This window comes from Thamnophis sirtalis, unplaced genomic scaffold, assembly GCF_051295495.1.
Source record: "Thamnophis sirtalis isolate CommonGarterSnake01/CBP01778 unplaced genomic scaffold, rThaSir2_p1.2 scaffold_11, whole genome shotgun sequence".
Taxonomy (NCBI): Eukaryota; Metazoa; Chordata; class Lepidosauria; order Squamata; family Natricidae; genus Thamnophis; species Thamnophis sirtalis.
In genome coordinates, this window is record NW_028261391.1 from 35737678 (window position 1) to 35761475 (window position 23798).

Here is a 23798-nt window from a genome sequence, read left to right on the forward strand (position 1 = left end):
GGTTCCACCACAAATCCGTGGTAGACTAAAGCGCGCTCGACGAAAGCCCGTACGTGATGTCATCACAGCGCGACGAAAATGGCACGCTGTGAGCGATAAATTTAAAATTAATGCGAAAACCTTACCCTAACCCCCCCAAACCTAACCCTAAACCTAAGCCTAAGCCTAACCCTTAACCTAACGCTAAACCTAACGCTAACCCTTAACCTAACCCTAAACCTAACCCTAACGCTTAACGTAACCCTAAACCTAACCCTTAACCTAAACCTAACCCTTACCTTTATGTGAATTGGCTTGCTTTAATTTTATTTTAATTTTAATTTAATTTATTTTTAATTTTATTTGTCGCGCTGCTGATGACGTCACATACGCACTTTGATCGGGCGCGCTTTAGTGGACTGCGGTTTTGACGGGTCACGAGTTTCTTACACATATGGTGGTCTTGGGGTAACCCAGAAGTTGAGCAGCATGAAGAGTGACTTCCCCTATCATAATGGTCCAGCAAGCTATGAGAAATAAAACTGCTTTCAGTATGTAGCGTATGGCATACACTGCAGGCAATGATCTCACATTTGGGGCACATTTTTCCAGTGTGAATCTTTTCCAAGGAGAAGACCTCCTCTTTTTTTGCCTTCAACTTCCTGGAGTCTCTTCTTCTCAAGCCTCCTTTCTTGTCTTCAAAAAGGAATGTCTTTTCATTGAGACTGAAAAGCCAAAAGACAGATAAATGGTCTAAATGGAAGTAAATGAATTATATCAGTTATTTATGCAAATATGAGGTGATCCAAAATCCATTCTGGGCATCCCAAATGAGACTTTTGCATTATAGGAAAAAAGGAAAAGTTTTAGCTAAGACTGAAGTATGGACTAACCTTCAGTATTTGGACTATTAAGAGCTATTGGGGGGGGGGGATTACCTAGGATGGCATAGGTGAATGTCCCAATATGAAAATGAATATGAATAACCAGCACCAATGGAGTAAAAATGCCTTCAGTATAGTTACATAATACCAGGCAAAGGAAAAGTTTCATTAAATGTTAACTTCGGCAAGCTAGAGAATCTGTCCTGTCTTTTGAAAACTAGGTCTTTCAAAGTAAATGTTCACCCTTTGGACTAGCCATTCCTCCTGTTTTCCCAGTACTCAAAGATACTTCTGCAGGATTGGGACCAGTTAAAGCAGAATGGCAAAGTGGACATCTACAGGCATCATTGTAACTCTGAAGGTTGTGCAATACAGACAAGTCGAATTTTAACTTCCACTGATAATAAATCTTTTATCATGAAATCCTGGATATGTTTACTCAAAAATAATATTCATTTAGTAAACTTTATCCTCAACAATTGCTTAGGGTGTGATGACATATAACCAGCTTGACTGATCTTAAGTAGGGTGGAACCCTGTTAGTACTTGAAGTAGCTGAATTATAGTTGAAAGTGAAAACAAAAAAGGCAAACCACTTTTGAAATGCTGCCAAAAGAACTCTGCATGCAGTTAGTAGGAACCCTGCTCCCTTAAAGGATATATTCTATATATTTCAGTCATTAATTTAGTAAAATTTACTCATAAGTAAATGAAGTCAGTCTCAAATAAGACAACTAGATGTGATCTGCAAAAATCTGTTGATTTTTAGATGTCAGCAAAATGTTAGGATTTTATATGCATCTCTACACATGACTGTCCAGAGATTTTAAAACAGATCTGCTAAATGCTGATAATATTTTTCTGATTGCAATTTAATGGCAGCTTTATACTCCAACATTTTTTTTCATTCTGCTTATTATTCATATACATCACAATATTCAACACAGGAAAATCCAGTTGCCCTTTGAACAACACACTAGCAGTTGGCTTAACTAGACCTACTCAACTGATCTATTTTACTAGATTTGTATGATACTCTGTACCAGAAACTAGCATCACAGGTTATGCACAATAGGCAAGATGCGGTTTTGGTTGTCCTTTCATGCCTCTGAGGAATAGAAGGTGCCTGAAATTATTACATTTATTTTTGTACAGTTTGATAATACAAGTTGAAATTTAAATCCTATATTTGTCTCAAAAGAGAAATTGGAGAAATTTTAATTGCTTAAAGAGAATCGTCAGAGTTTCTATTAAGATCCACACCTGGTCAGAAAATAATACCATGACTATGTTTGCACAATAAACATGGTTGGCTAATTTGTGGCTCAATATATTATATAAATGCAGCCAATTGAGTTACTTCAATTAAAATAAGTGTGCAAATTGAGCATTTTTTGTGCCCTTAACATCAGCTTGATATGCGTTCATCAACAGGTGAACATTTAAAATTACTTACAAGAACCTACTGATAATGCTCCCTTTACCTATTGAACAAAGAATCTTTAAAATTTGCTCAAGTTACAGCATAATAATACAACAAAGTTTGAAGTTTGAAGTTTTGTTTTATTTATATGCCGCCCTATTCCCTGCAGGGACTCAGGGCGGCGAACAACTCAAATGGGGAAGGGAACATACAAATCCCAATTCAAATACTGTTTCTAAACTATCAGAGGACCAATTAGCTTTTTCTAGTTTATTTTCTTCCTATTACAGTCTACTTTATTGCTTTTGTGAAAGAAAAAAAGGAAGCAAAACACCTTACATTATATTACTTGAATGTCCAGAAAAGAAACGCAATCTGACAAACTTCTTAAGGAGGTGTCCATCCTTTTCTGTCCAAGGTTTTTCATCTCCTGTGTTTTTCTCTTTATTTCTTCTCTGGGTCTTCCTGGAATTCTGTCCTAACACAGAGCAGGACATAAAGTCATACTGAATAATATGAACTCTCCGATCCTCTTTCCATAAAAATAGAACTACTGGGCTCTCCTAATCTTACCTGCAAAAAAGGTCACATGCAGTACGCTTATGAATTAAAGCCACAAAAGTATTACTAACCTGAAGACATCTCTTTAAAGTTATGCACCTGAGCAAAGAAAAACTTTAGAGACCCCAAAGAAGAAGGAGAATGTGACAGCAGGATGCAGCTTTTGAATTCAATAAATAAGCAACAATGATCACAAAATGGAAAAAAATATTTATCCTTTCAGATATTGCAAAAGCATTTTTTTGTCTCTAGATAGAAGTGGGAAGGGGAGAAGGAAAGCAATTCTTGTAGCAAGCACACAAATGCAGATGTAAAATACAGCACAAGGGAATAAATATTTCCTTTCATCTCTGGAAAGTCAATCAATTGATCTTCATTTCCACAGTACGTCACTGTGTCTCCAAGAAAGTTCCTTTAGACTGCTCTAATCACATTAGCCTCTCTGTGTTCTCCATGTCATATTTTAATAATTGTATTTAATTTGCGCCTGACAAACTCACCTAGCAGGTCTTGGCCATCAGCAAGTAATTCCAGCTCATCCTGACAATTTGTTAGATTTGAAAACATTGCCAATAATTATTTATTTGAACAAAAATTAAAAATTATGTAAATGGGCATGTTTATTGAACCATATTTTAAGAAACTTGTTTAAAAAGATGCATTTTTATAAAAGGCCCAGTCTAGCAAAATCCCTCCAGTACCACGGGGTCAGATTCTGTGCCTTAATTTTTAACAAATTTTATTTAGATAGGGAAGGAAGAACCAAGTATTCTCTAGTCACATTATCTTTGTGCAAGATTTAACTCGTCTCAATCCTTCATGATATTATTTCTATGAATGAGTGCTGTATTGGATGAGATGGCATAAAATGAAATAAAAATACTTTATTAACTAAATAATAAAATAAAAGTGTTGTGGGAATCATGCCTTAGAAAATTCTGTCTGTTTTAGCTTTTCAGTGTTGTATGTACTTCTACTGTCTCTGATGAGATAGAGAAGCAGCAACTGCAGCTTTTTAAAACCTATTTTTGCATTTTCTATTTTTCTAAGAATCCCACTGAATGTCATAAGAGTTATTCCAATGGTTAGCAGACAAAAACACAGTGAGCACAACTCAACAATTTCTCACAGAGTCATATCATTTGTCTGAATGTCAGTATAACTGGGGAGCTCTTCTTGTTATGCCAACTGTGTAAGATGGGCTTTCAAGCTATGACATTGTTTGAACCACTTTAGCACAAAATAAAAATGTGGAAAATAATCCAGCAAAGGCAGAAAGTTCTCCTCTTCCTCCTCATCCCTCATCTTTTTTTAAAGCGGGATTTAGAAGTTCATCTTAGCAATTTAAATACCAAATTTTATTTGCAACAGTATTTGTATTCCTGATTAATAGTTAAAGGATATATTTAAGTTGGTTAAATTTGTTTCTTAACATTCTATGCAGTTAAAATCATATCATTTTCAGATAATGAGGCACAAACTGGCAATTAATCTTGCCCTATAAGATTTGATTCAGTATTTGTTTATATTGTTTATTCTTTATGAAGTTTAATTTCATAGGATTCCCTCTTCTGATATAAATAATACAGAAGCAACATGGCCACCCACCCTCTCTTCTCCCATTCCCAACACAAAGAAAATCAGAACATCAGAATTTAACAAAAATCCATTTATTCAGAGCAGGATTTAGACCAGTCAGAGTTCTAAGCTATGGGAAGGGCTTCTGGCAAGTATTAACAGAGAACAAGGTTATGCAACAACTAAAGTTGGCAAGAATGTTACCAAGATACAAAATAAACTCTTCAAAGGAGTTAAAAGATTCAGAAATGAAAAAAGGGGGGAAAATGAATGCATGAAGAAACAAAGCATACCTTAATGTATGTCATGTGAATTATAAGAAAAGTTTAATTTATGAAAATTTCATCTTTGAAACCTAATGAATGAAAAATATTTTTGTATTATTTATAAAGTTTTTATTTTTTTTAATTTTCATAACATATTATCACATGTATACTATTACATAGCCAACACCGTATTGTATTATTAAATGTTTACATCAATTCATCTTACCATCAACTTCCAAAAACAATTATTGGCTCTTCTGCTCTCCATACACCATATTTGTACCTTATCTGTCACTTTCTTCTCCCACTCTGCTCCCCCTCCCTACCTTCTTTCTTCCCTCTGTCATCCTTGTCTTCTATTTTCCCCTCCTCTCTCCTTCTCCTCTCCCCTTTCCACTCCTTTCTCTCCTTCTCTTCCCCCCTTGCCCACTCTCCTATCCCTCTCTTCTAAATGAAAAATAATTGAGAGGCCTTTCCAATTGTGAAATCCAGAGCTATAGCCTGCTTAGCTCTTCATTTACTTTTCTGTAACCATATTTAAGCTGCAAATGACAAAGTTTTATCATTTATAGCATAGTTACCCCCTTTTAATTGAAAAGTCTCTCAGATTAATTTAGATTAGATGTTAGCCACTACCTACTGAGGTAAAATCTAAAAGGCATGAGACAAATAACAGGAAGTAGAATTAAAGAAGAAAATTCAGATTCCAGTTTGTCACATTACATGATTATCTAGAATGGGATCAACAGGGGTTGAGTTAAGTGGTTTTGGTTTCTCAGTAAAATAAAGTGACTGTTATCTGTGGCCATTTGAAAAGTAAGACTAGTACTAATAGATTTCAAATAAAGCTAATGAAACAGCTACCAATCTCTTCCTTTGCTATTACCACCTGATATACAGGATATGTAAAAGAATAATATTAAATATAATTAGATTTTAGTCTTACTTTTATTACTGTTATGATTACACATAGGGCATTTGCATCTATGCATTGGGGGTATTGTTATGTACATATGATTTTCTGTGTGAGAGAGGCATGCATATGAAAGAGGTGTTCAAGGTTTCTGGTTGGGAAATTCCAGAGACCTGTGGATCTTCTTAAGTTTTACGTAGGATTTACCTGAAGCCAATGTCAAATCATATTACATAATGAACCATTATGATCACGAGTACAATATTTTCTGATGCAAAAACGTCGATCCCAAGGGTTATCCAAACCGAGAACACATTCAATTTCTTAAAATGACACATAATAATTGTAAATCTCATGCTTTTTCAGTAGATCCTATGCCAATATGATAAGGTGCCATGTGGATCCACTTTTTATACCCTTCTGTTTTTGTAACTAAGAAAGGATACATGTGAGAAGAATTTGTATCTTTTAAATTTTCATTAAATAGTGAAAGACAAAAAGTTAGAAACTTAAGTTGTGACAAATAAAGTCTTTTTAATGTGCCCTCTTTTCTTGTGCTGGTTTTATAAGTTTGGGTTTCAGAGAGGCGGAGGTGTGTCCAGGGAGAACTTTAAGAAGTTTGATGTCCTTAGTTATTTTATAGAGGTACCACTGATGAGATTGTGCTAATGCATCTACAATGCATAATACATCCCCTAATTTGAAGCAGTATACTAATTGTGCAGGCAACAATTTAATAGGTACATGATATATTTCTTCATGATCTCAAAGACTTAACTGCAGAGATTCTGCTAGGTAAGTTCAATACAGAATACAAGACTGAACATTACAATAAGATTTCACATGGCACAAAATATAATACCTTGCTCTTGTATCCCAATGTTAGGGTTTTTAAAAACACAGAAATTGGAATAATACTCTGCAGTTATCATAAACTGAAATTTGGTTTCCTTATTAAACGTATGCTACTTCAAAACTACGTTGAATTTGATAAAGACACTTGTCTCTTAGTAACTACCCATGAAACAAGTGTTTAATTTTTCATAATAAACAGTTGGATATAGGAAGCATAGAAATGGAAATACTGGAATAATTTCAATCTGCTTGATAGCAATGAAATTTAGAGAAACACCTTTTTCTTTTTGCATATTTAAGAAACCTGTACTTTATTTGAGGCAAATAAAATGTGTGACACTTCACGTTAGAGCACAAGTGCTATATCCCTTGAGGTGTCTGGAAGTGGCAGTCCTTGTCTGAAAAAGGTATTTTTGTTCTTAATGGCAGTTCAGCTCTTTAACAACCCTCCATTCTTAGGGGTTCTTGCTGTACTGTACAGTGCTCTCCAATCATGAAAATGTCATGATGGTAAAAATCCTATTGCTATAAATGATCAGATATTTGCAGATTGTTTTTGAAATGGTTTGTTAGATTCCAAAATCAGGGAAAAACTTTTAATATTTGCTGGCATCTGTACTGAAAATTGCTCTTTAAAAGTTACTTCTGAGCAGATTGTTTATAATTGCACTGACATTTCATTTCACTGACATCTCTTCACAGACAGGGAGACTTATTCACAAATCAGTACTAGCAGTGTACTTGCATGTAAGATATTCTAGGCAAACATCTGCTGAAATTAGCACAACTGCTTAACTATTTCAAGAGAAATGAATTCTATGTTTCTGGGATGCTGTTCCTCCACTTAATCTTTAAGTTAAATTTCATTTTTTTTTTACATATGGGTTTCCCTTTAAAATTTGATGCCTTTTTCAAATTTTGGGTATAGAGTACATACAAACTTCTTGTTTTATACCTTACTATATCCACCTACATAATTAGCAGTGTTTCAGTGGCATGAAAAAAATGCTGTCAAATTTATTTCAGGCCAAAACTCTCAATAAAGAGATCACAAAACTAGGACTCTATGGTTACAGATTATTAGTGAAAATTATATGTTTTAAAGAAAAGAAAGGAAATATATAGTAATGTGTCAGAGGAAGTTTATCAAAGGTCAGGAAGAAAACAAGTGCTTTTATAAAAGACTGGAAGCCTTTTATGGACTTTTTGCTGAAAATAGAAAAAAGTGAAGTAGTGATTTCCAGATTTTCTGATGTAAACAAGAGGTTAAACATTACAGAAATGATCTTGTAATATGATTTTAAAAGGGGAGAGGGATGTTCGTTTGTAGATACTACAGAGAAAACCAGGAGTTGCTTCTTTGTCTTTTTTTTCCTTTCTTTTACTAAATGTATTGCTTCCTCCCCTTTCCTTTCTTTTTTTTCCTAACCTTTCTCTATATATTTACACATTTATCTACATACATTAAATTAAAAGTTTTATACACACACATACAGACAGTCATATAGATGGCACGATGGCTCAGTGGTTAAGTCACTGGGCTTGCTGTCTGGAAAGCTGGCAGCCCAGGTTCAAGACTGAATGCCATGTGATGGGGTGAGATCCCATAATTGCCCCAGCTCCTGCCAACTTAGCAGTTCAAAAGCATGCAAATGTGAGTTGATAAATAGGTATCACTTCAATGGGAAGATAACAGCAGTCGATGATGTCATGCTGGACACATGACCACAGAAAGGCCTTTAGACATTTCAAAGGCTTTGAAACAGAGATGAGCACCACTCCCTGTAGTCAAGCAATGATTAGTGGAGTAAAATCTGCAGGGATTCACACACACACACACACACACACACACACCAAAGACATATTTATAGTTTATATAAAATCTCTCCCTGAGATTTGATCTGATCCAATCTAATCCAACATTGGATCAGATTTATATTTATGTGTAAAGAACTTTAAGGAGGAGGGGGAGTATACCAATGAGCATATATGACATTTTACAGTCAAGAGTTCTAGTATGCACCTTGTACTTTTATTTAAACTAGGATCTTACACCTCGTGATGACAGCTCCATGTGACACCTTTAATATGATCCCAACAAGAAAAAAGTCCTATGAAAACAAATAAGATGTGGGAGAAATTACATAAGGTTGATGAAGACTTTTGTACTTAAAAAATCATAAAATGAGTCAAAGCACAGAAACTTGCACTTAGATAACTAGATTTCTTCTCAAAGCCAGCAGAGTAACCTTTCTTTCCTCTTGCTGTTTGAAGAAGAATAGAATAGAAAAAGAACATCAAACCTTCCTTGAAAAGCCTATCCTGGGACTACAACTGCTGGAAAGCTTTGCCTTCTCATTTCTTCGCGGGTGGGAGAGGGAGAGATGAAGCGCAGACATGCTCAGTAGCTGATGTCTCCTCCACAGCAACAGTGTCTACAATATTAAGAGGTTGTTTGCTTCAGAAGCACGGTGAGAAAGCCATCTTTGCTAACGACTGAACGAGAGAAACAAGGCTAAATCATCAAGCAACAAGCAATGTAAGTAAATCTTGATTAAATCGGGGAAGGAAGCTTCAGAACGGACGGAGGGCTCGAGAGAGAGCGAGTGTTGTCAAAGTGGCGCTCGGCGCTATCCGGCACCTATGGTGCTGAAAAACTCAAAACACTCTTCTCATATATGGGCGTGTTCCTCGTTCTAACAGAGCACTGGAAATCCCCAGAAATTTAGGGTTTCCTCTCAAGACTTTCATCCTTTAAGACTTTTTACTTCGACTGTTGTACATTTCCTCCTTACAAGAGATTTTATTTATAAATATATACATAATACCCAGTCAGTCCATGAAGGTAAGGAAAAGTTGCTATTTGGGTTCCTATATATACCATAGTCAGATTATCCCATCCTCCCATTCTGTAAATGGATTTACAAGTAATGACAAGAAAACGTTTCTGTGGAACAGATAACCATGTGAAAGAGAAGAAAGTAATAACTAGGTCTCTATCAGAATGTCCATCAATAAATGAACAAGCTCATATTAGATTGCCCCTAGGGTCAATCAAAATCTAGAACATCTAATATGATGTCTTGCAAAGTGGCATGGTAGCTTCATTTTCAGCACTGGATCAGATTGACATCACATGATGTGCAAAACCATTTTTCACTTGGCTATTGTGAATTTAAAGGAAGTAAGTAAGTAAATAAATAAATCAGAAGACACTTTTTTATGCTTATATCTGGCCCAATGGTCTTGAGGTAATGAACCCATCCCCAATAGAGAGATTCAGAATTCAGTGAATTCAGTGGTAAAATACATTCTTTCCATTTATAGTTTTTTTTTATTCCTTCCCTAGTCTTTTTAATAAAGGACAATAATTGGCATTACTCTTGAAGAATCACCAGCCTTCAGAACAGAAATTAGATACTTGTTCTGATTAATAGTGGACATTTACTTGGTTTGTTTTATTATATATACAAATAGCTATTATATTTATTTTATTCTTCAATGAAAACTTCACCTACTGTAGCATTTTACAGTTAGAGTATGTAGAAAGACAGATCTTTATTGAGCTAATCTCACATTATTTTGATCTGAGCTTTTAATGATATAACTCCAGGCTTCTGATTTCTCTTTTGAGAGTTGGAAAAATTATAGATGAATTCAAACTTCTGTATATACTTTGCCTATTCCTTTTGTATAGATTCATGGGAGACCATTTAACAAATCAAGGACAGAATAAGCCACAAATTAATATTCTGGGAATTTACGTCTTGGATTCTGAACCTGTTATGTTGTAATATTATGTTTCTAATATTTTACCTAAATAATAAGAAAGCAAATGTGAATAAAAAAGTCTAATACTTAATTTACTCCAAGCTCTTGAGTTTATTAGATTTTAATTAGTTATGCATAGATAGATGATAGATGATAGACAAACAGACAGACAGACAGACACAGACAGATAGACAGACATTTTGAAAGGATATATATTATTGAACAAAATAGTCATTTTAGTAATTATTGAAATGTTTAAAAGGATAAAATAGAGCACTTCTTAGCACTTCTATACAATAATTATTATTAAATGTATTTTAAGATATAATTAACAATTGTGTGTAATATTTCTATTTCCCACCTTATTATGTCAAGAATAGTCAAAACTTCAAAAAGGGAGAAAAACCCAATATATCATAATTTACAGTTTAAAAATACGAATCACAACAAAAGTAACTAATGCAATTTAAAAGTCATACCTGGGGATGTTCTTGAGGGTTCTTGTAAAGATGCAGATTCAGTAATATGGACAAGTGAGAATAAAAAGGGAAATGTCTTACCCACTTGTCTGATAATTTGGTCTATGAATTTGCAGGCATCATTATGAGAAGTTTTCATGCTAATCTTATGGCCTGGACAGTTTCATACAAATTAGGTGGTCTCTCAGGTAGACAAGTCTTTAGATTAATATTTTATTGTGTTTGGAAAATAACTGGCAAATCAATTACTTGGCAGGGAATTGATAGCCTATACAAGGAAAGTTCACATTTGGGCATATATTTCACAATGTTAATTGCTTTTGGTGCATATGTTTGCACAAGTCAGTTTCCAGCACTTTGGAGCTAAAAGTAGCAGCAGATAGTAAATATTTATATTTAATTCTGAAGAGCCAATTGTTCTAGCCCTATTAAATCTATGCCAGAAAAAAGGTATGTTCAATTATTGTTTCACCTGAATGCAAAGCATGCAGAGTCATGCAGTGTAATTCCCTACTTTGTAAATACAGTATGCATTGGGTGCTTAGCATGTTTTATGCAGTGTCTTTAGTAGCTTCACAATACATGTTATGTATGTTCATTATTATGGTGTTCAGGTAGCCAAGACAAGCACTTAATTCCATGTGACTGAAGGATTTATTCCATTGATCCAGGAAACCAAACATAAATAACAGTTAGCATATTTCTTCCCTTACAGTAGCTTTCTGAATAACCAGAGGCTTGGAAGTCTATTTATATTTGTTTCATCTTAGAATCTCTGAGCAAAGTGTTTTAACTATACATCGGTCTTTTCCAGATTCTGCTGGGTTTAATGTAATCTCCTGTACCTTTCCAGCAGTTATGAACTTGTTCTGCAGTTCCTGCTTTGTTGTTGCCTAGCTCTGTGTATGTAAGAAGACAGGATGACGTCAAATACTTTTGTTTGTGTGAGTGTTCTGTAGTGATTAAGGCACTCATTTCCTGCTGTAGAATTATATAAACTCTGCTAACATTTCAGCTAGATGTAACTTGTTTTGTCTGTATTCCAGCATGACCACATTAATTCAACACTGAAATATGCTACTGATCCTGTAGCTTCAAATGTCTGTACCCAATGCCAGGTTTATGAAACAGTCTATATTGCTAATGGAAGCCTTCCTAAGTAAACATCCTAATGACTTATTGCATTCATTGTTGTTACTACCACTAAAATATACTCCTTTAATATGTTCTATTTTAAACCAGTGATTCTCAATAGCACTCTCTATTCTACTCCAGCTAGTCTATTACTCTACTGCAGACGATCTTCATATAAAAACTGAAATGATACTTCAGGAAATCATGATTATGTGCCATCAAGTCATAGCTGACATAGATAGATCAACCAATAGTGCACTCATTGCCTTGTTGCTGGTCATCCTTGTTTCTCCTTTTTATTTTTCCCACCAATAGATCCTTCTCTAGAAAGCTAAGTCTTCACATACTGTAGTTTCCAAACTAGAAAAAATGAGCCTGTTCTGTTCATTCTGAATTCTGTTCATTCTGAACCATTAGTCTCCAATTGCTTACTCTGTGCACAGACAGTCCTCATTTAGTGACCACATTAGGAACCAGCACTTCAGTCATTAAATGAAGCCATTACTAAATGAAATTGTGATAGTGTTTTTTTAATCCTACTTCAGCTTTCCTGTCCTTCACAGATGATCATAAATGCGGCCTTTGTCATTAAGTTACCTTATCACCACTGTACAAGGCAATTCACTAAAGAAAGACTACTTATACTTTTTGTACTGAGCATTATTTTATTAATATACTGGATTTTTAATATGAATAACAATGGGACATAACAGCATTTCTATTTATTAGAATTATTTAGTTTTTCTATTTATTATTCCAGCTAGATAAACTTTCCTCTGTGATATTCTACTCCCCTACTCACCTCAGCTGATGTCTATCTGTCTACATATCTATCTAATCCTCTACCCCTATCAACCCCAATCATTAACTTGTATTCCATACTCATTAATCATATGTAGTCCTCCATGGGCTGGATGTGCTAAACAGCAAATTCTTCAGCATCAAATGCCTGGTTCATTGTAAACCATACTTTTTTTAGTCAAGGAAAGAAGTAAACAGAATCTTTAGGACTTTTGTAAGTCAAAACCAACTGGAAATGTTAATATCGAAGAACTGTATAGGAAATGTATCTGCTGTGCCACATCACTCCTGTGTCACTTGGTGGCATGGTGGGTTATAATCATACACAAAAACTGTGCCATGAGTGCATTCCAAGCAATGAATCACTAATTGGATGCAAACATTTATTACTGGTATTCTACTTTTCTGTTATGTGAAAGACTTACGTTGTTTTACCTTATTGCTCTTGGATAACAATGACATCTGATTTGGTGATGTGGGATGCATAGGTTTTCAACTTCTGTAATTGGCCTGATCATAGTAGCATCAAAGCCATCCCCTATAGTTTCTTCACAGAAAAGAATCCTTTTAATCTGTAGTGATTAACAATGAATTATTCATCATATATATTGTTTATGTTTATTGACCAATTTGCAAGAGATGAACCTAGACTACTGGAGGTTTATTTTTTACATAGACATTGAAGGAGGATAGTTGGTAAGTTTCTATTCTCCAGGGGTTTCTGATTGTACTTCCCAGCAACATCAGTCTGCATAATCAGTAATAAGAAATGCTGGGAGCAGAGATGTCTGCATGGAATTTTAAAAAAAAGTCAAACGTCTTTGCCTGCTTTTTATGTGCCTTGCATGCATGATGTAAATGCACAGCGCTTTGATCAGGCCTTCATGGCTACCTATCTTGACATTTTTGTCCATATCCTGCAGATATCTCTGCATGAAAGCAAACATATGAAGGACCATAGGAATCTGTCATTCATTTTACACAGTTATACATTATTATTTTTTTAAAAAAATGCCAATAGCAATAGCAATAGCAGTTAGACTTATATACCGCTTCATAGGGCTTTCAGCCCTCTCTAAGCGGTTTACAGAGTCAGCATATTGCCCCCAACAACAATCCGGGTCCTCATTTTACCCACCTTGGAAGGATGGAAGGCTGAGTCAACCCTGAGCCGGTGAGATTTGAACAGCCGAACTGCAGAACTGCAGTCAGCTGAAGTAGCCTGCAGTGCTGCATTTAACCACTGCACCAACTCAGCTCTTCAATACCAGCCACACCTATGCCTTATCATTACCAGTGGTGTAGATTTAAGAACTGTAAATGCAGTCATGAGAAAAATGATACATTTATATGACGTACTGAAAATTGGCTGAAAACATGTGAAAAATGCTTGAAGCAAGCAGTACATTAATTTTTAAAAGAATCAGTTGGCTGGAATATAAATGTATTCTTTGACCTGGGAAAAGAAATGCACAAATGGAACCTAATCTACTGGAATGTAGATTTGCAAGCATCCTTCCTCAGCATTGTCTCTTAAAATTATATATGTAATTAATTTTATGAAGTACAATTATTACAATGATTTGGTTTGACTTGTATTTCCGTTTGTTTTTCTTAAGATCATTGGCACTCAAAGGGTTCATTGTGTGAATGTTTTTTTCTAAAGAAGAACTAGGGATTTATTATACTTTTACACTTTTTCCCTGCCATGCAAAATGTGTGGCTCACAAGACTTTGTGCAAATATATTTGCTGCTTATATCCACACTTTTGCTTTACAGGATGGTATTTTTAATTGGTAGTGTTACAGACTTCATTATACAAATTCTGCAGACAATTTTATGTTTTTCCACTGAACAATTCAAACTTGATCATCATGTGGTTTTTAACAGGGGAAGTGATTTTGTCATATGTTTACTGAATTCCTTCCAAAGTGTTCAGAATGATCAATATAATATTCTTTGTCTTTGTTCACACATTGCACTGTTATCATTTGCTTAATCATGGTTAGTTATTAAATCTTAGTACTTTGGATTCACACAACGTATTAAACCATGGACTATGTGATCAATATATTTTATTGGAATATATATGAAAACCATGTTTTGCTATATATTCTAATCCTGCACACCACCTTTTAACTGTGTTGGTGTCGGTTTGATTACAAATAAAAACTGGTTAGAATATATCATATCTAGTTCTGATGCACAATATGTTGGATATTCAAAAAACATGCATTCTGTTATTTCATTGATGCATCCATATAATTTAGGGATTGCCAGTGCTAATTAATAAGTTTTGAGTGAAAGATCATAACAGCAAAAGAAATATATATTGCATGCTTAGAATTCCAAATTCAATTCTCAAGATTTCTAGATAGAATTGAAAAGACTTCCTGCATGAAACCTTGGAAATTCACTACCTGTTAATGTTGACAATATAAACTAATGCGTAATGATTTCATTCATCTGAAGCAGCTTTTCTATGTTAATTTTATTTCCTGCTTAATCCTTCTCTGTCTGCCACACCCTACAGTTCCTTGTTTACTTAATATTGCTTAGCATTTAAAAAGGCTGAAAGCCTGATGCCAAGGAACATTTCTCAGATTGGCATTGGGTTCTAGGGTTCATCATTCAAATGCCTTTTTCTAAGCCTACCTTTAATTTTAACTATACTACTAAATTAAAACCATAAATATATCATCAAATGTAATACAGGTAGTCCTTGACTTACAACAGTTCATTTAGAGCACATTCAAAGTTACAAGAGCACTGAAAAAAAGTGACTTATGACTCTTTTTTACAGTTACAACCTTTGCAGCATCTCCATGATTATATGATCAAAATTCAGATGCTTTGCATCTGGTTCATATTTATGATCGTTGTGGTGTCCCAGGGTGATGTGATCCCCTTTTGTGACCTTCTGACAAGCCAGGTGAATGGGGAAGCCATATTCACTTAACAACCAGGTTACTAACTTATCAACTGCAGTGATTTACTTAACAACTGTGGCAAGATAGGTTGTAAAATGAGGCAAAATTCACTTAATAACTGTCTCACCTAGCAAGAGAAATTTTGGGCTCAATGTGATCCTACATCGATGACTATGTGTACATTCCCTTATAAAATGCTGCCCTTTAGAGAGAGGGGGAGGGAGGGATTGAGAGAGAGAGAGAGGAGAGGGAGGGAGAAGATTGTACTAAGAATTTGTGACATTTACCATGTACTGATAGCGAAAGGGAGCATGGATGGCAATGGAAGAGGAACAGGTTGCTGATCCTGCAAAGGAACTCATTTGTGTTCTGTAGCCACTGTAGGACAGTGGCCATTTTGGCCATCTTCTCTATATACATTATGAAAATGAGGCTGAGAGATGGCTGTGGGGAGATATAATGGGAGTTAGGGAACATCTATCTAAATGGAAGATGTAGCACAGTACTGACCACAAAGTAGTGACAGAGACATGACAGTACTCAGGCTTGCTGCCCAATACTAGCCTCCCGGTTGCTTCCTCGGCCTACACTCCCCCCCTCCCACAGCTTTGCAGCAGGACAATTCTCACAATGGATTTGAAAACATGGCAGGAGAAGAAAATGGGCATAAGCTTTAGAGAAGAGTGTGGCATTACTAAACTAGATGGGTTTCAAAACTGGAAACCATTTAAGAATCTAGAACAAAAAAATAAAGACATCTCTGTCAAAGGTGTAATAGTGGATGATTTCTTCCTTAGGTCAGCTCCAAATCCTTTCCAGGGTGTCAGTTCTGCTTCCAGTCCAGGAGTTCCCCCTCAGAGCAACATGACCAGCAATCGAAGACTGCAGCAGACACAGGCTCAAGTGAATGAGGTGAGCTTCACCCAAGACATAGTCATATGTGTTATGATTTTTAAATTTGGAACATGTGGGGGGAGGGGTGACAAAACATGGAAGTGAATCAGGCTCAGGTTATACAAACATAGAAACATGGTTATGTTTATGGTTTTATGGTCAAATAATAATTGTTAAGCATATGCATTCTGACATTCTGGAACTTAAAAATAACTGCAGCAAAATACTCAACATGTATGTAAAGCTAATAATCTAGAAATAAGAACACCAATTCATTAATGATCAAGGAGTTCAACATGCTAAATACGATCTGTACAATTAAAAGAAGAGAGAATTTAAGACCCAAGGTACAGATAAATCTATTGATTTCCTTAAATGAAAATTCTCTGTGGTACAGGAAAATGCTCTAAACAGCTGACTCATTGGCACTATCAAGAAGTGAAAACACAGAAATATCCTGCCACTGTTTATCACATGCTCCATGATCAGAAACACAAAGAAACTTTTCCTGTAGTGGGCTTTCTGAAAAACACAAGTGATTTTGAAGAATACAGTGTCCTTGAAACAAATATTTAGAGATTGAAAAAATACAGAATAATTGTGTATTACTTGGATGAATCACTGGCTAGTTTAGTGCATCATGTAAAGCAATTTCCCCCCTCAAGTCTGAGGTAGCACATTGTGATAACACGAGCCATTGCAGCTAAGAAATCATGGTTTATGGTTTACTATATTGTCAGCTCAATTAAATTGCAGGAGTTTACTAATCATAGTTAACTAATCATGATTTATCATAATGCATGAATCCAGACATAAATAAGAGTCATGGTAGTCTCAATGCAATGCTACTAAACCTAACCCTTAGATGGCACTACACACTCACATACAGATATTACATTAATTGTCTGTAAGAGCTTTCAGGAAAAACAGTCTATATAAATAAGACATTGTTAGCACATGAAGAAATGTTACAATGAATATAGTCAAACATAACTTGCTGTGTAATTTGAAAATTGTGTTGCCTGCAAAGATCTTCAATCTTCCAGAATTTAGGACACCCATGCAAAATCATTTACAAAGTACTCTTCCAACTGGTTTTACAAAGCTGTGTTATAAAGTAAAGGACACTGGAAAAACAATGCTAAACAAACAAAGGAAGTGAAGGCATAGATTTTTTAAAAATGGAAAAATTGGATCTGCTTAATCTATTTAGGGGCAAATATTTTTAGATCCCTGCAAATATTCAATGTAATCCTTTATAATAACATCAGCTCAGATCAAGTAGCCTGGTGTTTTTCACAAGGCAATGTTTCTATGAATTCTTATCAGCAATTTTAGTTATTATGTGGTTTCAAAACAATAATATTACCTCATATTCCTTCCATGAATTGAGAAAAGTGTTTTACTATGGAAATCTGAAAATCCAACTGGCTACTTATTTCAACAGAAAATTAAGTTTTTCTTCAGAGGCAAAATCAGTATGTGAAGATGCCATTTTTAAAAACTTTAATAACTGAGCTCATTTTACTCTCATTTAGAAAAAAATTCTTGATTTAAACTTGACCTTCTCACCTTCTCAAGATTTAAGTAGAACCTCAGATTATTTCACTTATTGATCAAAATGTGAAAATGGCCTCATTACTTTATAAGATCCAATTTCCATATACTTCCCTGTCTTACTACAAAAAGTAATTGTTTGACTTAATCTTTCCTTTTTCCATTCAGAAAATGTTCTTAATTTAATATTAAATAGTGTTCTAAAATAATGTGATCATTTCCTCTGTTCAGTAGTCCAATTCTTGCTTATAATAAATTAACAGAGGGGCAATGGGAAGGTGTCTTCCTACTGTGTCTTTGAATTTCATCCTCCTTGAGCTCCTGGTTCTCAAAATCTCTCTAACCACATACTGACTATGATGAATTCTTAGCCTTTTGGACCCTGCACAAATTAGACGATGCCAACAAATACAGTCTCATTTCTTTTTTGCATACATTTAATGTATGCATCTAGAAGGTATGTTAGAAAAAGCATCAGTAGACTTTGTTCAGTATAAACCTATGACAACATTCGAAATTTTAAATAAAGTTGTCTTGTATACTTTTTTTTCCAGTAAGCAGGTTGTGCTTTATCTCAGAATTATCCTTTCTTCCTTCATCAGATGTTGAAAAAGTGATTCCACTTCAATACTTTATAAGTAGGCTTCCTAAACGCTGTGCCATTTTCAGGTGGTGGACATCATGAGGGTCAACGTAGACAAAGTACTAGAAAGAGATCAGAAGCTTTCAGAACTTGATAACCGAGCAGATGCTTTGCAAGCAGGGGCCTCACAATTTGAAACCAATGCAGCTAAGCTGAAGAGGAAATACTGGTGGAAAAACTGTAAGGTATACTTGTCTACCATATGATACAATGTGATCTTAGTCCAAGAGAAATAAGGACAAACATCATCCTAAATTCACTGTGTTAGTCAATTAAAATGAAAATGTATATGCACCTGATCAGGAATTTTGTAGTTTCATTAAAATGTATGAGGTTGAGATTATAATATTATACAAGTAAAGAAGAACAGATTATTGAAAATATTGTAATTACATTTTATGCGTAAAATAGATTGTTTATTTCTTACAAAATGATGGCAGGTGTAGGAAAAGTTAGAGAAGAAACTCTGTATGTTTCCCCCTTTCTTTTTTTTAAATTATATTTTTCTCTCTTCCGGATTGAAAGATATATCAGATTATGTCTAATCTTTAAATAGACTAATGTACATAGTTTAGGCTTATCTAGCATAATGTTATATACTCAGAACAAACATTAAGTTTCTTTTTCTTTCATACATGGACTTGCTTTCACGTTTCTTTGTACAAAAATAATTTTCTAACATTATTCATTTTTCTCTATATACATTATTTCTACTATAAAAACCCACCTGAGAAGAGCACCTAGAGCTGTGTGAACAGTGTTGCAGTGCTTCAACTCCAGTAAACACAGCAAAGTGGTACCATGATACAGAAAATAAGGTGTTCCACTTCTCATTGAATTAAAGGGCAACCTCATTTTCTTTTTCAGAGCTATACAAAGGAACTTTAGCACTCCTTTGTATTGTATAGCTATAGCTACTGCAGATTTGGCTTCTATTATCCAACCATCCTATCTCATTCATTGAAGTTTGAGGGGCATTCTTTTTTTCATTGTCAATTCAGACTTATTTTCCTACCATTTTCTTTTCTTGCTATATCAACAATGGGTTCTGTATTTTTCCACAGCTGCCTGCCTTCAATGCATTTTTGAATTACCTCTCCAAAGTAATTCAGAAACACTTTAATACAATTTGACACCTTGAATTCATTTGAAGTTTCAGCTTGAAAAAAAATCACCCCAAGGGGCTGATTCAATCAATCTTTTTTTTTTTTAGATTAAATCGCCCCTTCTAAATATTGTAGTCGTAATATACAGGGCACACCTGTAGTCTCTCCATTCAAATAAAAGCTGTTACCTTTTAATAGCAAGTTTGAGGTTAATTATTTTCTTTTCTTTTCACTTTCTAGATGATGATTATCCTGGGTGTATTATGTACAATCATTCTTATCATAATTATAAGTGAGTAACAGAAATGTTCATTTTGACTGACTTCATTTCATTTTATATTGATCAGTTAACACTTGTGAATAAATGACTGATCAGAGCATTTACAAATTTTCTTGGCATTGTCTCCTTCCCCATTTTTATAAAGAGAAATACAAAAGATTGTATCACACAGTTAAAAAACAGCTTGATTTTGAAAGTACTTGTGTTGTAACTGCTTATTTTGCTGAACAGAAAGTGTCTTTGCACATGGCAGCACATGGCAGACTGGTTTGGACTGGGAATATAAGAGGACTAAGGGCTGGTAAAAGGTCAGATAAGATTTCTCCAAGAAATACAAGAGCTCTAGACCGTTTTTAAAAAAATCCCAGAGGATGACAATGGTAAACCACTTCTAAAGAAATCCTACTTTAAAGGGAAAATCTTTTTATGATTAGCAAGGTGGAAAACACTTGCATAAAGTAGTCTAATCTTGATTTTCTTAAAGTCACGAACAAAGTCCCTCTTAGCCTTGTCACAGCATGATCAGGTATTACATCAGCCAAATGCTATAAAATAGAGATTAGTCTTTATGATTAGCATGAGCACTGCACAGGATGGCTAAAGGATGTTAAGATTTCATCATCATCAGAGGTATCACTGGCTAACGAGGACCTGCTTCATATAATATATTTAATATATCTGTTGACGTCTATTGTATGAAAACAGGTTGGCAAAGACTAGTTGTACCTTAACTCACAGGTAGCCCTTGATTTACAACAGTTTGTTCAGTGACCATTCAAAGTTACAATGGCATTGAAAAAACTGTTACAACTGTTTTTCACACTTAAGACCCATGCAGCATCCCCATGGTCATGTGATCAAAATTCAGATGCTTGGCAACTGATTCATACTTACGACATTTGCAGTGTTCCGGGATTATGCAATCTTTTGCTGCCTTCTGACAAACAAACTGCAAAATCAATACGGAAACCAGATTAATTTACAAGAGTGTTACTAACTTAACAACTGCAATGATTCACTTAACAGCTATGGCAAGAAGGTTGTAAAATGGGGTAAAACTCACTTAACAATTGTCTCACTTAGCAACAGAAATTTTGGATTCAGTTATGGTTGTAAGTTGAACAGTACCAGTACTGATCTGCTATGCTGAGCACTCTTTATACTCATTATTTTAATTAGAAGTACGGTAAATGGCACTATGTTGTATCAATATGGCTTTTCCCCTTTATGATCAGCATTTCAGCAGAGTGGATTAATAAACTGATTTTCTCTGAACATCTTTTTAATCACTGATTTTTTATTTCTTTCACACTGTGAAAGTCAAATCATTTAATATGAAGACATGGCAGCTTTGAAGCAAGTTACCGTATTTTGCGGAGTATAAGATGGACCTAGCTTTTGGGGAGGAAAATAAGAAAAAAAATTCCCTCTGCCTCCAAGCAATTTGCCTCCCTGCAGCAAACAGCAAGTTTCAGTTTCAGAACAGTCTAATTAGCACAAGCAGCTGATTGTCGAGCCTCCCGACCATCAGCTGTTTCAGGTTTCAGGGATTGCCATAGCCTATTGCCGCCTCCGTGTGCCCCCTTTTCCACCTGTTCCAGGTGGCGGGGATCAGAATGGCAGAAAATGGGGTGCATAGAACCCAAAAATGGGGCAAGACGAGGCTGCAATAGGCAATGACAATCCCTGCAGCCTGAAACAGCTGATGGTCAGGAGGACCGACAATCAGCTGCTTGTGCTAATCAGTCTGTGTTGAAACTGAAACAGGCTGTTTGCTGCAAGGAAGCAAATTGCTGGGAGGTAGAAGCCAAAGGGTGGGGGCCAGTGGGTGGGAGGGGCTCCATTTGATGTATAAGACACACTCAAATTTTCATCCTCTTTTAGGGGTGAAAAAGTGTGTCTTATACTCCAAAAAACACGGTATCTCCATTTCTCATTTGGCTGAATATTGGTAATATAGAGTAGGTGGAGAGACAATTTCTTGATTAAAGAGAGCATAAATTGTTAGCTCGCTCCAATTCAAAGCACATCATTCAGTGCACGAAGTCCAAACAAGTCTCAGAAAGAAAGAAAGAAAACGTTTACATTGATTCTCTGAAGTTTATTCATTTGTTTAGTTTTTAAAGTAGTGACTGGGATATAAATCTCCAGGATTTATTGTAGAAATAGAATTTGCTATATATTAAATCTATAGATGAAAATTAAGCGCCATTTTGGGAGCATTAATCATGAAGCAAAGGTGAGTTATCTCAGTAAACTTTTAGTAAAATTTTAAATTTTAAGATATTTGTTTTAAATCTGGAGAATGTAAATGACTATTTTATTTCTCTGTGTTATCCATTGTTACTAAAAATATGTTGTTGCACATGTGTCTGCTCAGCAGACAAATCTCAGTTCTTCAGCTAGGAAACATAAAGGAGATTAACAATATTTTCATTATTTTTTCTTCCAGTTTATTTCTGCACCTGAAATACTAAGAACAAATGGATTGATGTGGCTACACTCAACTTTACTGATAATTCCACAAATGAAATTGAAACTTTATTTTTATGTCTTGGGATTGGTTGCTTGCAACAATGTGTAAAGATTGTTTGTTCAGGGTTCAGTTTTCATGGGTTTGTTTTGCTTTTGTTGGGGGTATGTGCTGTTCCTAGAAAAATGGTGTGCCAGTTAAAATATTGCCAACTAGTTTCATACATCGATCTCTTGCTGTGTCTTAAAATATGAGAATGGTGATCTTTAAAAATGTGCATTCTTGACAGCTATTTCATCTGAATGAAAAAAAATCACCAGATAAAAATAAAATGGATGGTGCAAATGGGCTTTGACTGAAAGAATATTAAATAATGGCAAGTTGTTTGTAAAATTAGGTACCTTTACACCATAAAAACCACCTCAGATTTATAAGAGCTGATCTTTATAACAGCAGTTTAAAACAGATTCAAAGCAATATCTAGGGCTATGATAATCCTGTGATAGGAGTCACGCTTAAGGAATAAAGAACAAACCTTGTACTCTCCCCATTCCCCAAGCTGAATACAAATAATTTTTTTAAGAGTTCACAATATCTTGCAATATTCCAAGATATGGGTGGGTTGGAAAACAAAATTAAATCCAGTAATATCCAGGGCAGACATCATTAACTTTTGAAGCAGCATGAGAGTTCATGACTGGGTTCCTAAGGTCACTCAACAGTATTTACATGTAAGCAAAGACTTGATTTATCCCTGTCCACATCTTCCATTAGACCTGTGGTCAGCATGTGATATTCTTGAGTAGCTACTGAAGCTTCAGTGCCTAGTCAGAACTCACCACTGACACCTGTCCTGCTCCTATATTATTTTTCTGGCATTCAGTATTAGATACCTAACAGTGGTGCAGTGGTGGGTTTCAAAAAATTTTGGAACCTCTTCTGTAGGTGTGGCCTGCTTTGTGGGAGTGACTTGCTGGCCATGTGACAGGATGGGAGTGGCTTGCCAGCCATGTGACTGAGTGGGAGTGGCTTGGCAGTCATGTGACTGGGTGGGAGTGGCCAAGACAATGTCACTGAATTCTTTGCCCCAATGGATGATCTACAAAGAGATATAAAAATGAAATTTATTATTTTGTGTACCTACTACTTAAATAAGATTAAAATAAGTACACAAAACAATAAAAGAGCTACTTACAGAAGGAAGATGACTGTCCTTGCCAGTCTTCAATATCACTGACTTCAATGAATGGTCTGCACAAAGAAGAGACAC

General features: G+C 35.2%; 1 protein-coding gene across 1 annotated transcript; it reads left to right on the top strand.

Moving 5' to 3' along the window:
- Positions 1-8886: 8886 nt before the first annotated feature.
- On the top strand, positions 8887-22874 carry LOC106545688 (vesicle-associated membrane protein 3). Its single transcript, XM_014062326.2, has 5 exons — positions 8887-8998; positions 16373-16487; positions 18696-18854; positions 20016-20067; positions 22508-22874. Coding segments are annotated over exons 1-5 (345 nt in total). The 5' UTR covers positions 8887-8996; the 3' UTR covers positions 22525-22874.
- The last annotated feature ends 924 nt before the right edge of the window (positions 22875-23798 follow it).